The sequence below is a fragment of the Salvelinus sp. IW2-2015 genome, linkage group LG4q.1:29, assembly GCF_002910315.2.
Source record: "Salvelinus sp. IW2-2015 linkage group LG4q.1:29, ASM291031v2, whole genome shotgun sequence".
Taxonomy (NCBI): domain Eukaryota; kingdom Metazoa; phylum Chordata; class Actinopteri; order Salmoniformes; family Salmonidae; genus Salvelinus; species Salvelinus sp. IW2-2015.
In genome coordinates this window covers 912,195-929,367 of record NC_036842.1, presented here as the reverse complement: position 1 = coordinate 929,367, position 17,173 = coordinate 912,195, and the positions used below count along the sequence as shown (strand labels likewise).

At 44.3% G+C, this 17,173-nt stretch overlaps 1 protein-coding gene across 1 annotated transcript in view; it reads right to left on the bottom strand.

Annotated features, from left to right (window-relative positions):
* LOC111961214 (calmodulin-regulated spectrin-associated protein 1-B-like) overlaps nt 1–17,173 on the bottom strand; it is a 117,247-nt gene that overhangs the window by 24,882 nt on the left and 75,192 nt on the right. The window contains 5 exon segments of the mRNA XM_023983297.2: nt 4,078–4,295; nt 4,886–5,025; nt 6,804–9,339; nt 9,628–9,712; nt 10,292–10,383. Coding sequence (XP_023839065.2) covers nt 4,078–4,295; nt 4,886–5,025; nt 6,804–9,339; nt 9,628–9,712; nt 10,292–10,383 — 3,071 coding nt within the window.

Below are 17,173 nucleotides of genomic sequence, written 5' to 3'. Positions count from 1 at the left end.
TTCATTCCCCACGGGGGGACCAGGATGAATATGTATGAACTTTCCAATTTGTAAGTCGCTCTGGATAAGAGCGTCTGCTAAATGACTTAAATGTAAATGTAAATAACATCTGCAAAAAATGTGTATGTGACAAATAACATTTTATTTGAGATGTTCGATCGGGTTCAAGTCTGGGCATCTCAAGGACATTCAAAGACTTGTCGTGAAGCCACTCCTACGTTATGTAACAGTTTAACTTTCGTCCGTCCCCTCGCCCCGACCCGGGCACGAACCAGGGACCCTCTGCACACATCAACAACAGTCACCCACGAAGCATCGTTACCTTTCGCTCCACAAAAGCCGTGGTGGCCCTTGCAGAGCAAGGGGAACTACTACTTCAAGGTCTCAAAGCGAGTGACGTCACCGATTGAATCGCTATTAGCGCGCACCACCGCTAACTAGCTAGCCATTTCACATCGGTTACACTTAGGGTTGTTGTCCTGTTGGAAGGTGAACCTTCACCCCAGTCTGAGGTTTTCATCAAGGATCTCTCTGTATTTTAGGTGGCTTTTGGCAAACTTCAAGCGGGCTGTCATGTGCCTGTGACTGAGGAGTGGCTTCTGTATGGCTACTCAACCATTAAGGCCTGATTGGTGGAGTGCTGCAGAGATGGTTGTCCTTCTGGGAGGTTCTCCCATCTCCACAGAATAACTCTGGAGCTCTGTCAGAGTGACCATCGGGTTCTTGGTCACCTCCCTGACCAAGGCCCTTCTCCCCCGATTGCTCGGTTTGGCCAGGCGGCCAGCTCTAGGAACAGTCTTGGTGGTTATAAACTTCTTCCATTCAAGAATGATTGAGGCCATTGCGTTCTTAGGGATCTTCAATGCTGCAGACATTTTTTGGTGCACTTCCCCAGATCTGTGCCTCGACACAATCCTGTCTCGGCGCTCTATGGACAATTCCTTCGACCTCATGGCTTGGATTTTGCTCTGACATGCATTGTCAACTGTGGGACCTTCTATAGACAGGTGTGTGCCTTTCCAAATCATGTCCAATCAATAGAATTTACCACAGGTGGATTCCAATCAAGCTGTAGAAACATCAAGGATGATCAACGGAAACAGGATGCACCTGAGCTCAATTTCGAGTCTCATAGCAAAGGGTCTAAATACTTATGTAAATAAGGTATCTGTTTTTGCAAACATTTCTAAAAACCTGTTTTCGCTTTGCCATTATGGGGTGTTCTGTGTAGGTTGATTAGTATTTTTTAGAACAAGGTAACAAAATGTGGAAAAACTGAAGGGGTCTGAATACTTTCCAAATGCATTGTATTTAGACTTGCCATAACAACAGGGTTGAACTTATTGACTGAAGACATTTCAGCTTTTCATTTTTACTTAATTTGTAAACATTTCCGAAAACATAATTCCACTTTGACATTATGGGGTATTGTGTGTAGTTCAGTGACAAAATCTAAATTTAAACAATTTTAAATTCAGGCTGTAACATAAAATTTGGAAAACGTCAATGTGTGTAAATACTTCTGAAGGCACTGTATATCAAGAGGACAGATCAATAACTGATTAATTAACATTGGCCTGCTAATCTTTAACAGTCTAACATAACTTTCTGTGAAGGAAGGTGTCAGCTGTCTCGGCCATGTCCATTTCCATGCACGCAGCGAAGCGCACTGAACTACCGCAACGCGGCACGTTTCCTTTTGCTCGTCAATGCGCTATCGCCTTTAACCTGGCTACCCAGACTCCTTGATCCAGCCAAACGCTACGCCACGCCCACGGATGTTAGTTTCTTGTAGTGAATGACAGAGCTGCGGAATAATTTAGTGTGAGTCGTCAGGGTACTCGCGCCTACTACTACCGTTGCGGAGATCAAAGCACGTGTGGACAAGAAAGGGTTCTCGCTTAGTTGACTAAACGCTGTACTATCTACCTTAGTCGTAATGGCGCTTTAGCTAAGGAGCTAACTACGAAATAAAATTGGGGATGTGCATGACTAACACATACAATTTTGGAAAATATATTTGACAAACAGTTCTCCATTTTCCCTACCTCTTGCTACTCACACGTCAGTGGTATCAACAGACAAAGTGAAGAAATGTTTTGAGTCAATAAGTATTCAACCCCTTTGTTATGGCAAGCCTAAATAAGTTCAGGAGTAAAAATTTGCATAACAAGTCACATAAGTTGCATGGACTCTCTGTGTGCAATCTCTGTACCACACACATGCAATTCTTTGTAAGTTCCCTCAGTCGTGCAGTGAATTTCAAACACAGATTTAACCACAAAGAGCAGGGAGGTTTTCCAATGCCTCGCAAAAAAGGGCATCTATTGGTAGATGGGTAACACAAAAAGCTGACGTTGAAAATCCCTTTGAGTATGGTGTCATTATAAATTACACTTTGGATGGTGGATCAATACACCCAGTCACAACAAAAATACAGGTGTCCTTCCTAACTCCGTTGCCAAAAAGGAAGGAAACTGCTCAGGGATTTCACCATGAGGCCAGTGGTGACTTTAAAACATTTACAGAGTTTAATGGCTGTGATAGGAGAAAACGGAGGATGGATCAACAACATTGCGTTTACTCCACAATACTAACCTAATTGACAGAGTGAAAAGAAGGAAGCCTGTACAGAATACAAATATTTCAAAACATGCATCCTGTTTGCAACACGGCACTAAAGTCATACTGCAAAAAATGTGGCAAAGCAATTAACTTTTTGTCTTGAATACAAAGTGTTATTATTTGGGGCATATCCAATGCATAACATTACTGAGTACCACTCTCCATATTTTCAAGCATAGTGGTTGCTGCATCACATTATGGGTATACTTGTAATCGTTAAGGACTGGGAAGTTTTTCAGGATAAAAAGAAGCGGAATGGAGCTAAGCACAGGCAAAATCCAAGAGGAAATCCTGGTTCGGTCTGCTTTCCACCAGACACTGGGAGATTAATTCACCTTTCAGCAGGACAACAACCTAAAACACAAGAACAAATCTACACTGGGCTTGCTTACCAAGAAGACACTGAATGTTCCTGAGTGGCCGAGGAACAGTTTTGACTTAAATCTACTTGAAAATCTATGTTAAGACCTGCAAATGGTCGTCTAGCAATGATCAACAACCAATTTGACAGATAATAATAATAAGCTAATGTTTCACAATCCAGGTGTGGAAAGCTCTTAGAGACTTACCCAGAAAGACTCACAGGTGTAATCGCTGCCAAAGGTGCTTCTAGAAAGTATTGTCTCAGGGGTGTGAATACTTATGTAAATGACATATTTCTGTATTTCATTTTCAATAAATGTACCCCAAAAAATCTAAAACCATATTTTCACTTTGTCATTATGGGGTATGTATAGATGGGTGAAAAAAGTATATTTTATTTATTTGGAATTCAGGCTGTAACAACAAAATGTGGAATAAGTCAAGGGGTATGAATACTTTCTGAAATCACTGTACATGCCTCCAGATGTCTGTATCATGTACGTTTCATGGATCATAGGGACAGGAGGCATGGACAGTGCCTTCAGAAAGGGTTCACACCCCTTTACTGTTTCCACATTTTGGTGTGGTACAGCCTGCACCACCCTCTGTAGCGCTTTGCGGTCAAGGGCGGTGCATTTGCCATACCAAGCAGTAATGCAGCCAGTCAAGATGCTCTCGATGGTGCAGCTGTACAACTTTCTGAGGATCCGAGGGCCCATGCCAAATATTTCCAGCCTCCTGAGGGGGAAGAGGTGCTGAGATGCTCCTAATATTTTCGAGCTGTCTTGGCGTGACATCGCCCTACTAATTACTTGTCAGCTTTTGTAATGGCATTGTGTTTCCAAGTCACTATAATGTGAAATCTTCATCAGCGCCAATTGAAAATGCATTGAGTAGAACCTTCAGCCAGGTAACAGTCCTCAAGAGAACGTCAATAACAATGGGGTGACGCTACGTGCAACCCATGAATAGGGTGAGACAGGGTTAGTTAGAGACTAGAGGGAGGATGAGATTAGTTAGGGGGAGGTTCAAATCTGTAAAGGGGAGATAGGGTTGGTTTGGGTTATAGTGTTTTAGTGTAGGCCTTACGTGTAGAGGATCCCTTGGAGAAGCCGGTGTCGGAGCAGTACTCTCCACGGTGCAGGGACTTAGGCCGGGTATTCCTGGCTTTACACCTGGGCCTGGGCTTAACCAAACCCTGCTCCTCTATCAGCTCCTGCTGCTTCCTCCTCAGGTACTCCTGCTTGATCAGCTCCCTCCGCACCTTCTCCTCCTCCTTCCTCACCCGGTCCTCTTCTGCCTTACGCCTGGGGGGAAAGAGACACACACCTGCTTTATGTTTGCCTTCACAAACAACACACACACACACACACACACACACACACACACACACACACACTTGCTTTATCCCTGCACACTGACACAACATACACACACGCCATGATGGAATATGTTCTATATCAGGGCCTGAAACCATCTTTGGCCTACCAGCCACTGATGTGTTTGTATAATAGATACTAGAGAGCTCTTCTCAATGGCTGCTTCTGTGACATCATGGAAAGCGCCATTGAGGGCGTTCACCATTTTGTAGTAGTCAAGTGGGTGGGACTTGCTATGGGTTAAGGAAGGATCACGTAATTCCATTCAGGTCAGCAGTAGGGGTCTGCCAATAATTATATTCCTAAGCAAACATTCCTTAATTGTAGGTGGCAGTAATTCACCAACCTTGGCTTTATACCTGTTCAGACCATACACACTCCATTACAGTAGGTGGTGGTACTACACACCTTTTCAATTTATTTACAAAATATTTCGGAAATGGACTACTTGCTCTCCCCATGCTCTCAAAGAGGTGGCCATTGGGAACAGCTCCCTTGTACATCTCTATGGTTTGTACCTGGCTTCGTCTCGTTTCTGTTCGCTCTCAGCCTCCGTCTGCAGTTTGCGGAGCCGCGCCTCCTCCATCTTCCGCTGCTGTTTGAGGAGAAAGTGAGCGCGACGCTTTGCCCTCTCATCCTCTGCCATCTTCTCATCGTCCTTGGGGGGGGAACCAAATTGATTTACTACTAGAACAACATTAATTTCATTGCTAAGGCACATGACAAAATCTGCACTGATCTGAAAACTGAATCGGTTATGATGCCTCTTTGGGAATTTTAGTTCCCCTGTCCGGTGCTTTCATCAATTAAATTCAACACAAATTAGTCGTGTTAATTGCACGATTTTCAGTAATTCATTTTGATTAATTTCAATTTTGCTATGGGTTAAAGGCCCAGTGCAGTGAACATGATTAGCCTGGTTTTATATACACAAATTATGCTACCCTCTGCCTATTGGCGACTTAGCTTATTCAAGACAGTCTCAAAATACAACACTGCACCTTTAAGCCATAAAAAAAAGCTCTTTACCCGACTAGCTTTTCAAAGTCGTCTAGAAATGCAAAAATGTTTTGCTCTTGTAGGAAGCAACAACTCCCCCATTGTTGACTAGAAATGAGCTATAACTGGGCTAATAACTCACTAACTAGCAAAGAATATGAACACATGTGCACAGGTGGCTACATGCAACTCTCGCTTTGATCTGAAAACAAGCGCGTCTAGTCAAGACTGCTCATGCTGTCCAGTTCAAAGTGAATGGCACAGATCCATATACGGCAATTTGCATATAGGCCTACTGCAGCTCTGATTGTTAATGGCGCACCGGTCTGTGTAGAGTACGGGCCGAGTCACGCATGTCAATGAAATAGAATCCTACACCAATGAGAGCTGCCTACAAGAAAATATCTTGCACAGTTAGTTTTGCATACCAAGTCTTGCATTGTTCATTTTGTTTCGGTATGTTACATCGAAAGTGACTAATATCGCGTTGATTCGAGCACAATTCAGACAGCGCAGCGAAATGTTGATAGTATTAACTAAAGGGGAAAACTCTAGAAAGTTCAGTGAAGTTCAATCTCGTGTTTCTCTGAGCAGATGCGCAGTCTGAGGGGAGCTGCCCACCTGCGGGCAGCTTAAAACAGCCTCAAATCGTCAGAGCATGGACTCTACAAGGTGTCCAAGCGTTCCACAGGGATGCTGGCCCATGTTGACTCCAATGCTTCCCACAGTTGTGTCAAGTTGGCTGGATGTCCTTTGAGTGGTGGACCATTCTTGATACACACAGGAAACTGTTGAGTGTGAAATACCCAGCAGCGATTTAACAAGTGATCATAACTGTCACCTGGATTCACCTGGTCAGTCTGTCATGGAAAGAGCAGGTGTTCATAATGTTTGGTACAATCAGTGCATATTTCCACACTATGAGGTTGGAATAATACTGTGAAATTGTGAAAATTATGATATTGCCCCTTTAGTGTAAGAGCTGTTTGAAAAGACCGGCTGAAATTTCTGCCTGTTTTGGTGGGACGGAGTTTTGACCTTCCATGGTGACATCACCATGTGGTAAATTAGACCACTCCCAGACAGTCCTAGCTATATTCTTGCCTGAGAAGCAATTTTTATTTCATTTGGACCATTTTAATTGCAAACAATCACACTAAGGTACTTCATCGTTACCCAGAAAGTATTTGATATTGAGATAAAAATGGCTGCATTGGAACTTTAAGGGTTTTTCACCAACCTTTTGGAAAAAGATTCTACAAATAAAATACAATTGAAAAAAATTCTACAAATAAAATACAATTGTAAAAGCTAACTGTCATTAACACGTTAACTTTGACAGCTCTAATACAAAATGTATTGTCCCTCAAGGGGAAATTCATTACTTCAGACGAGGAGAGACTATTGAGATGCTGCCACTCTTCGTAAAATTCCTACCTTGAAGAAGAAACCCAGTCCTGACTTCTGTTCTCCGTCTGCCGAGGTGTCCCCTATATCGGAGTCTTTTTCCTCCGATGGTTCCTTCAGGTCAGACAGGTCTACCTCGATCAGCTGGCCTTTCCCTCGACCTCCCTCCTCGCCGGGCTCGTTCTCCTTCCCTGAGCCGCTACGCTCCCGCCCCTCCAGCCCCTCAGCCACGTCCACACAGTGGGGTGTGAGAGGGGTGCCATAGGGGGTTGAATCCTCAGGGGGGGTATGCTTAGGGCTAAGGGTGGGCCCGTCTCTGTGGCTGCGCTGGTTGGCCTCATCTCTGATCTTGAAGGTGGTGCTACGGAGCGTGCCTCTCTCCAATGCCCTGGGGCTCTCTGTGAATATCACGCAGGTGGGGCTGCTGTTCTGACTCCGGTCCCTATCCTGCTCCCCTCGGGAGGTGGTGTGCCACCCCGGGGAGCGCCTAGGGTCTGTGTTGGATGCGGGGGTGCCGGTCTTGGAAGCCGGCCTGCCATTCTCCTTGGTCAGTTTGAGCTCTGCAGGTTTGGTCCTGGGGCTGCATCCGGAGCTCAGTTTGGGAGGGCGGCGGGTGGGTGGAGCGGTGGTGATGGTCTCCATGAAATGCACGGCCGGGCGGAAATTGGAGTCGGTGGGGGTAGCGGTGGAGTCTGAGGAAGGAGTTGAAGAGGTGTCTTGGGTGGGTGTAGGGGCAGATGGTAGGGATAGAAGGGAGGCGGCATGCGGGACCACTAGGGGTGACTGGACGCTCTGCTTTATCAGACGGTCCTGCTGTAGAGACAGCTGCATCATCTGTTGCTGAATGGCACTGATGGCTTCATTCAGCAACTCTATGGAGCGGCTACACTCGCTCAGGTCTGGCTCGACCCCCGCCTTGTCCGGTGGCCCTGCACCGCCACTGTTTGTTCTGTTGTCCCTGACCCTCTGCTGCTGTCCCTCCTTCCCCTGACCCTTCAGGACATCCAAACACGAGTCGTCCCTACAAGCCTTGTCCTTGACAGCTGTCTGATATTGGGTCTCCAGGTGTTTGAGGGGCTGGGGCAGCGTGTTGCTCTTGCCACCCCCCTTCTTGACAATGTTGAGGAAGGCAGCCTTGCCCAGCTTGAGTCGCTGGCACGCCGATATGGTCTCCATCTTCTTCTTTTGGTGCTCTATGGCGCGCCGCTGCTCCTCCAGCTGCATGTGGAGCTGCACCAGCTCTGAGGCCAGGACGTTGGCGGTGCCACCCTCCTTCCTGCCCCGCAAAGCGTCGTCTTTAGCCAGCCGACATGGGCTAGGAGCCTGCAGGCACCACAAGCCTCCTAGAGTGTAGGGGGCGCTCTCCGAGCCATCGGGCGTGGTCTTTTGGGAGCTGCTGTTATTGGAGCCGCCGTCGGGAAAGCTGTTGACCTTTCGGTGGAGCTTGCGCTCTGCAAAGCTGGTCATTCGCACGGTGCCGCTGTTGCACACACTGCTGGCCCAGGACGGCGTGCTAAGGCAAGGGCTGGACGGCCCGCTCCAGGCCTCCAGGCCTTCCTTGTCCTCGCGCTCGCACACCTTCATGTCCTCCCGGAGCTTGGCCGACTCGCCCTCGCCCCCCTCCGGTTCCCCTTTGCTCTCCCCTCCCTCTCCCAGGCACATCCCCATGACCCTCCTCACCACTTCCTTGGCCAGCTCCATCTGATCCTCCTCCTCCTCCTCCTCTTCCTCCTCTTCCAGGTTTGCAATCTCAGAGTATGAGTCCCGGCCCACCCAAGCTGTAGTAATGGCGGAAGGGAAGGGGCTGTGGCTCGGTGCCAGCCCCAAGAGGGCCGTCGTCTGGTCCCCGGGCTCCGGTGACAGGTGGAGGAAGAAGCCACAGGACTGCTCCCTGGTGATGGGCTCTGCTGCCCCCATCAGAGGGAGCGGAGAAGAACCCGTACCCCCCTTCGTGGGTGGTCTGAAGGGACCAGAGGTGGCCTCCGCATTGGGGATGGGGGTGAACGTGCAATTAAGACCCTCAGTGGTTCTCTTAAGGACCGCTTTGCTTGTACTCTCCCCGCTTTCCTCCTCCTTGTTCAGGCTGATGCTCTTCTCTTTGGCAGTCTTAAAAACGGCTGGCATCAGGGGCTCCAGGTAGAAACTCTCAGCCTGGGGGTCGGGGTGAGGGGCAGCGAGGCAGTAGGCGTGCCGAGCGCTGGACACTCTGGAGGTCACCACACTCTGGACCTCCAGGTCGTCCTGCTCCATTTCGTCACTCTCGGGGGCGGCACGGGGGCCGTAGCAGCTGGCCAGAGCCGCCGGGTGGATGATGGCCACCAGCTCTTCCTCCTCCACCTCCTTGTCCTTGAAGCGGATGTGGCCCATCATGTCCTGACCGTTGAGCCTGCGGGGGGGCAGTTGTACACCCACCCCCATCCCCGGCCCACCAAGCATGTGTTTGGGGGTGATGCTGATGATGTTGGATCCCAGGCTGTCCTTGCTGATGGAGCGGGCCAGGCTCAGGCCATCGCACTCTCTCTCCAGGGGGAAGTGGAGGGCGTAGGGCACCGGCTGGGAAAGGGGTCTGGGTGGGGAGGGGAGCGAGTGGGAGAGGAGAAGGGGGTGAGATGAAAAGAGGGGAGGAAAGAGGAGAAAGATCAAGGCAAGACCATGACACTGCCATAACAATATCTTTAAACATCACTATCTAACGAAGACAGAGGTGAACTTGAACATGCAGGTGGAAAGGGTTCTGAGAAGTATGAAAGGACACTGTTGTTGTTCACCTTCCCTAGCTGCACATACTTGAAATCTCGCTTTTCTTTTCTCTTGTTTCAGCATACATGACTGAAATGTTAAATGAACCACTCACCTCTGTCTTCTCTCTGGCCAGGCCAGGCTTGACCCCTGAACATGACTGTCAACACGTGACAGAGAGTTGGACCTGTTTTTCTGCCCTAAACACAGACACAAAATATTAAACAATAGCCTTATTTATGTATCAGCCTTTGTGACATTATGGGATTGAGATAAATCAAAAATTGTGATGAGCATTACTCATTGGTGAAAATGAACTGGACTAATTTACAGTACGACTATAAGTCTGATATTGTGCTTCTCATGTTGGTTAACTCAAGGATCCTCGGGTCTCCACTGAACTAGGTAAATCTGCTTTTATTTTTTAAAGCAACTCATTGCTGAAACCAAATACAAAATAAATTACAATTGGATGTTCTGGTGTTTGCGGACCTTCTAATTGAGAAATGTCATTGTTTTTCTTAAATATTTGTGTTGTGCTGTATTTGACTTGTTTTTGATTTTGTCTTGTGAAATTGTGCATGCAGGGCTCCCTTGTGAAAGAGACCCCAGTCTTAATGGTGGCTCGCTGCTTAAATAAAAGGTCAAATAAATGCCCGATTCACACTATAGGAGTACACCAAGCCAAGCCGTGCTGGGCTGGCCTAATTACGCATAAAAAAGAACAATGTGAAAAGAAAATATACAATTTAGCATAGTACAGTTCAAGTCAATCTTACCTGAGGCGTCATCCTCCTGTGTGGACTTCTGTTGCCTCTGTCTCAGGGGGAGTAATAAGTGTGAGGGGCTACACGCAGGACTGACTTTGGTACTGCAAAAGAAAGAAATCGGGCATTATACTTCCCCAAACACGCACACACCAGGGTTTGCTTCAGGAAAATTTGGCGCCGGACAATTGACCGTGAAGATTTAAATTTTATCGGACATTTGAGAAATGTCCCGGTCATCCATATGCATTGGGTGTGTAACCCATTAGGCCACCCACCCACACAACCAGCACCATCAATAAACAAGGGATATTGACAAAATGAGCCACATTTACATGTCCTTAAAAACAGCCTATAACTAATGACAAAAACACGATTCCTTGTGTTTCGATGTGTAGCATCGTTTTATTTGTTTTTTACTTTCCTAAAACAATGGTTGTCCATCTCACGGTTCAGCCGTCAGAGATTTGGGCACTAAATGTGTCAGGGCAATGCATACGTAGGCCTATTGGCTTAAGCATCCACTGCATTATATTAATATTTTAACAGACAAATATAAAAGGATGAGAAGCTTAGGCCTAGTCCCAGAGAGAAAGAGCGAGAGAGAGATCGAGATATGCCGGGTGGCATTCTACGACACCAACATGAATTTCTTTATACTTGTCAACTACTGCGTCTGCTATACAGATATAGGCGTACAGAAGGAGGCTAATTCATTAATTTACGATTAGAATATTTTCTATAAAGATAATATAATGCTTAACTCTGGTAGGCCTAAAACAGTGCTTCCCTAACTTTTTATAGTCTCGTACCCTTTCAAACATTCAACCTCCAGCTGCGTACTGCTCCACCCACAACCGTAAGGCTCTCCAGAGGGTAGTGAGGTCTGCACAACGCATCACCGGGGGCAAACTACCTGCCCTCCAGACCACCTACACCACCCGATGTCACAGGAAGGCCATAAAGATCCAAGGACAACAACCACCGAGCCACTGCCTGTTCACCCCGCTATCATCCAGAAGGCGAGGTCAGTACAGGTGCATCAAAGCAGGGACCGAGAGACTGAAAAACAGCTTCTATCTCAAGGCCATCAGACTGTTAAACAGCCACCACTAACATTTAGTGGCGCTGCCAACATACTGACTCAACTCCAGCCACTTTAATAATGGGAATTGATGGAAATTATGTAAAAATGATCACTAGCCACTTTAAACAATGCCACTTAATATAATGTTTACATACCCTACATTACTCATCTCATATGTATATGTATATACTGTACTCTATATCATCTACTGCATCTTGCCATCTTTATGTAATACATGTATCACTAGCCACTTAAACTATGCACTTTATGTTTACATACCCTACATTACTCATCTCATATGTATAGACTGTACTCTATACCATCTACTGCATCTTGCCTATGCCGTTCTGTACCATCACTCATTCATATATCTTTATGTACATATTCTTTATCCCTTTACACTTGTGTGTATAAGGTAGTAGTTGTGGAATTGTTAGGTTAGATTACTTGTTGGTTATTACTGCATTGTCGGAACTAGAAGCACAAGCATTTCGCTACACTCGCATTAACATCTGCTAACCATGTGTATGTGACAAATAAAATTTGATTTGATTTGATTTACGTGTGGAGAGTCCCTGTAATCCTAGATTCAGATCATTCAGGCGAGAAAAAACATCACCCATATAGGCCAGTCTGTGAGAAAACTCGTCATCAGCAAGCATTCAGACAAGTGAAAATTATGGTCAGTAAAGAAAACTTTAAGCTCGTCTCTCAATTGAAAAAAACGTGTCAATACTTTTCCCTTTGATCACCAGCACATGTATGTTGTAAAAGCATTACATGGTCGCTGCCCATATCATTGCATAATGCAGAAAATACACAAGAGTTTAGGGCCATGCTTTAAAACCTCTTGACGCTAGGGGTCAGATTTTCTTTATTTTTTTATTTAAATAATGTTCCCAAGGTAAACAGACTATTTCTCAGGTCCAGATCGTAGAATATGCATATCATTTACAGATTAAAATAGAACACACTCCAAAGTTTCCAAAACTGTCAAAATATTGTCTGTGAGTATAACAAAACTGATTCTGCAGGCGAAAACCTGAGAAAATCTAACCTAACCCGGAAGTGATTGTTTTTCTTCTTCTTTTTTGTGTTTTGTGTTTCCTGGCCCGTCTTTCTTCCATTTAAAGGGGTATCAACCAGATTCCTTTCCCAATGGCTTCCTCAGGCTGTGACCAGGCTTTAGACATAGTTTCAGGCTTTTATTTTGAAAAATGAGCGAGATTTTTCAAAAGTAGTCAGGTGTCCTCTGAATAGTTCCTGCGCGCAGTGGGGTAGCTCTCCATTTCCTTTTCTATCTTATTGAATATGTTACGGCCCGGTTGAAATATTATCGATTATGTTTGTTAAAAACAACCTGAGAATTGATTATAAAAAACATTTGACATGTTTTCTACGACCATTACGTATACTTTTTGGAATTTTCGTTCGAATGGAACGAGGCTTTGGTTTCTGAACATAACGCGCAACCCAAATGGCGTATTTTTGTTATAAAAGTAATATTTATCGAACAAAAAGAACATTTGTTGTGTAACTGGGAGTCTCGTGAGTGCAAACATCCGAAGATTATCAAAGGAAGCGATTAATTTTATTGCTTTTCTGACTTCGTGACCATGCTAATTTGGGGCTAGCTGTTCTAGCATGGATTGATACACTACACAAAAGCTTGGATTTCTTTCTCTGTAAAGCATATTTTCAAAATCTGACATTATATGGTGATTAACAACAAGCTAAGCTGTGTTTTGGATATTTCACTTGTGATTGCATGATTATAAATATTTTTAGTAATATTTTGCGGCCTGCAATTCAGCGGTTGTTTAGGAAAATGATCCCGTAAAAGGGATCCGTAGCGCAGAGAGGTTTTAACAAAGTTCCCCATTTTCACTGTAGTGTCCAAAAATCTTTCAAGCTGTCAGCCATTCCCTTGGCAGCAAGAGCCTCTCGGTTGATGCTAGTGTACCCAAGTGGAGTTGGGAGAAACTGCTGTACGCGCGTTACCACTCCACTATGTCTGCCTGTCATGGCTTTTGCACACATCTTGACCGCCAAAGTCCATTTGATCATAAAGCTGTCCAGTATTTTCAAAATATCCCTCCTGTTGTCCTGGTTTCCAGAAGACAAAATGAGGAAAAAAATCCAGAAAATCACATGTAGGATTTTTAATGAATTTATTTGCAAATTATGGTGGAAAATAAGTATTTGGTCACCTACAAACAAGCAAGATTTCTGGCCCACAGACCTGTAACTTCTTCTTTAAGAGGCTCCTCTGTCCTCCACTCATTACCTGTATTAATGGCACCTGTTTGAACTTGTTATCAGTATAAAAGACACCTGTCCACAACCTCAAACAGTCACACTCCAAACTCCACTATGGCCAAGACCAAAGAGCTGTCAAAGGACACCAGAAACAAAATTGTAGACCTGCACCAGGCTGGGAAGACTGAATCTGCAATAGGTAAGCAGCTTGTTTGAAGAAATCAACTGTGGAGCAATTATTAGGAAATGGAAGACATAAAAGACCACTGATAATCTCCCGATCTGGGCTCCACGCAAGATCTCACCCCGTGGGGTCAAAATAATCACAAGAACGGTGAGCAAAAATCCCAGAACCACACGGGGGGACCTAGTGAATGACCTGCAGAGAGCTGGGACCAAAGTAACAAGCCTACCAACAGTAACACACTACGCCGCCAGGGACTCAAATCCTGCAGTGCCAGACGTGTCCCCCTGCTTAAGCCAGTACATGTCCAGGCCTGTCTGAAGTTTGCTAGAGAGCTTTGGATGATCCAGAAGAAGATTGGGAGAATGTTATATGGTCAACTTTTTGGTAAAAACCAACTCGTCGTGTTTGGAGGACAAAGAATGCTGAGTTGCATCCAAAGAACACCATACCTACTGTGAAGCATGGGGTGGAAACATCATGCTTTGGGGCTGTTTTTCTGCAAAGGGACCAGGACGACTGATCCGTGTAAAGGAAAGAATGAATGGGGCCATGTATCGTGAGATTTTGAGTGAAAACCTCCTTCCATCAGCAAGGGCATTGAAGATGAAACGTGGCTGGGTCTTTCAGCATGACAATGATCCCAAAACACACCGCCGGGCAACGAAGGAGTGGCTTCGTAAGAAGCATTTCAAGGTCCTGGAGTGGCCTAGCCAGTCTCCAGATCTCAACCCCATAGAAAATCTTTGGAGGGAGAAAACGTTTGACCTCTGTCATTGCCAACAAAGGGTATATAACAAAGTATTGAGATAAACTTTTGTTATTGACCAAATACTTATTTTCCACCATAATTTGCAAATAAATTCATAAAAAATCCTACAATGTGATTTTCTGGATTTTTTTCTTCTCATTTTGTCTGTCATAGTTGAAGTGTACCTATGATGAAAATTACAGGCCTCTCTCATCTTTTTAAGTGGGGGAACTTGCACAATTGGTGGCTGACTAAATACTTTTTTGCCCCACTGTATATACTGAGAATATTTTTTAGAAATGTTTGAAACAATTTTTTAAATTTCACTTCACCAATTTGAACTATTTTGTATATGTCCTTACATGAAATCCAAATAAAAATCAATTTAAATTACAGGTTGAAATGCAACAAAATAGGAAAAACACCAAGCAGGATGAATACTTTTGCAAGGCACTGTATACCAGGAGCTGTGCCAGGCCCGCCACGTCTGTTGACTCATCCAGCTGTAACGCATTGAATTCACTGGCTTGTATGCAAAGCAGTAATTCTTTCAAAACATCTCCTGCCATGTCACTGATGCGTTGTGAAACAGTGTTGTTTGATGAAGGCATTGTCTGTATATATTTTTTTGCCTTTTCCTCCAGCATTGTCCAAGCCATATCTGCGGCAGCAGGAATAATTAAGTCCTCCACAATAGTATGGGGCTTGCCTGTCCTAGCCACTCGGTAGCTCACCATATAAGACGCATCTAGACCCTTCTTAATAATGGTATCTGTTGCTTTTATACATGTCTTACTACTCGAAAGTAGTCTTAATTCCCGCTCAAAAAACTCCTGTGGCTTCTTTTTCAAATTGGCATGTTTCGTTTCTAAATGTCTGCGCAAAAGTGAAGGTTTCATCGAACTGTGAGATAATACTTCCGCACATTTAACACACTGTGGCTGAGGAAAGGCACTTCTCCCAATATAAGTGAACCCCAAATCAATGTAGTTCTCATATTTGCGCCTCTTTGATGGCCCAACGTCCCTGTCTGTTGTTTGGTGCTTTCCCTGGTAAGGGGGCAGTAGCTCTTCGGCTGCATCAGATTCACAACTGTCAGTGTCCATGCTAGCTGGGCTAGCAATAAATGTAGAATTACTGATGCTAGCATTGGATGTGCTCGTGGAAGCAGAACAACTTGTGTCATGGACAGGTGCAGGTGTAGTACAGTACTACCAGTAGAGCTGGTATGTGTCTATGGACGTGGGCCTAACTTTTTTTAACCATTTATCAATTTTCGAGCAGCAGCTACGTTTGGCTACATATGGACCATTAGTAGAATTCCCGCGAGAGAGTAACGGTTAATGTGATTGGATGTTAATTATTTGACAAAGCTCCCTGTATTTGACATTGTGTTGTTATTTTGCCGAACACTAGATGGTAAAAAAAATTAAAATTGGCAGTGAAACGAGGCTACTCAGGTGAGAAAAAAACATCACACAAATATATAGCCCCTTGGAAAATCTAAATGGACTGTTTGAAAATGTGAATCACATTTTTATTTGGTGTACCCCCGATGGCATTGCGCGTAACCCAGTTTGGAAATAGCCGGCCTAAAACAATCTTCCTCACCTTAAGTTCAATGGCGGAATCAGTTGGAGCGTCGGTGCACACCACCTTCATATCATAGGCCTGCAGTATAATAGGTTAATAGCAACACCACACTAAACCTTCACAAAAGCTTCTAAACTTTACTAGGGTAATATAAAAAGTAAGTCAAGCCATTGTTTGTAGGGAAAATACAAGCAGGATATTATACTGCGGCAAACATTACAGTTCGAACTTAATTTGCCCGAAAAAACCCAGAATAAAAACACAAATCTTCACAAAAGTTTTGAAGCTGACACATGGAATTGTTTTAAGATGGTCATACTATGGATCATTTAGCTATTTGATTTTGAATTTTAGGTTCCTTTAGGTAAAAAAAAATATATATATATATTTTTTTTTAAATATTGAATTTGGCCTTTACTACTATAGCCCAGAGAAACGCATTGATTAAATGGCAAGAAAGACAGTCAAAATATTTCATAAGAAACAAGGGTTTGAAGTGTTTGTCCTGTATCTAGCAGATATTGTATAAGAACATTTCGGAAATACATACACTACCGTTCAAAAGTTTGGGGTCACTTAGAAATGTCCATGTTTTTGAAAGAAAAGCAATTTTTTGGTCCATTAAAATAAGATAAAATGTCTACAGTGTAGACATTATTAATGTTGTAAATTACTATTGTAGCTGGTAACGGCAGATTTTTTATGGAATATCTATATAGGCGTACAGAGGCCCACTATCAGCAACCATCACTCCTGTGTTCCAATGGCACAATGTTTTAGTTAATCCAAGTTTATTATTTTACAAGGCTAATTAATTTATATTGCAATTACGTTAGCACAGCTGAAAACTGTTGAGTATCTGGAGCATCAGCATTTGTGGGTTCGATTACAGGCTCAAAATGGCCAGCTTTTTTATTTTTTTTCCTTTCTGAAACTCGTCAATCTATTTTTGTTCAGAGAAATGATGGCTATTCCATGCGAGAAATTGCTAAGAAACTGAAGATCTCGTACAACGCTGTG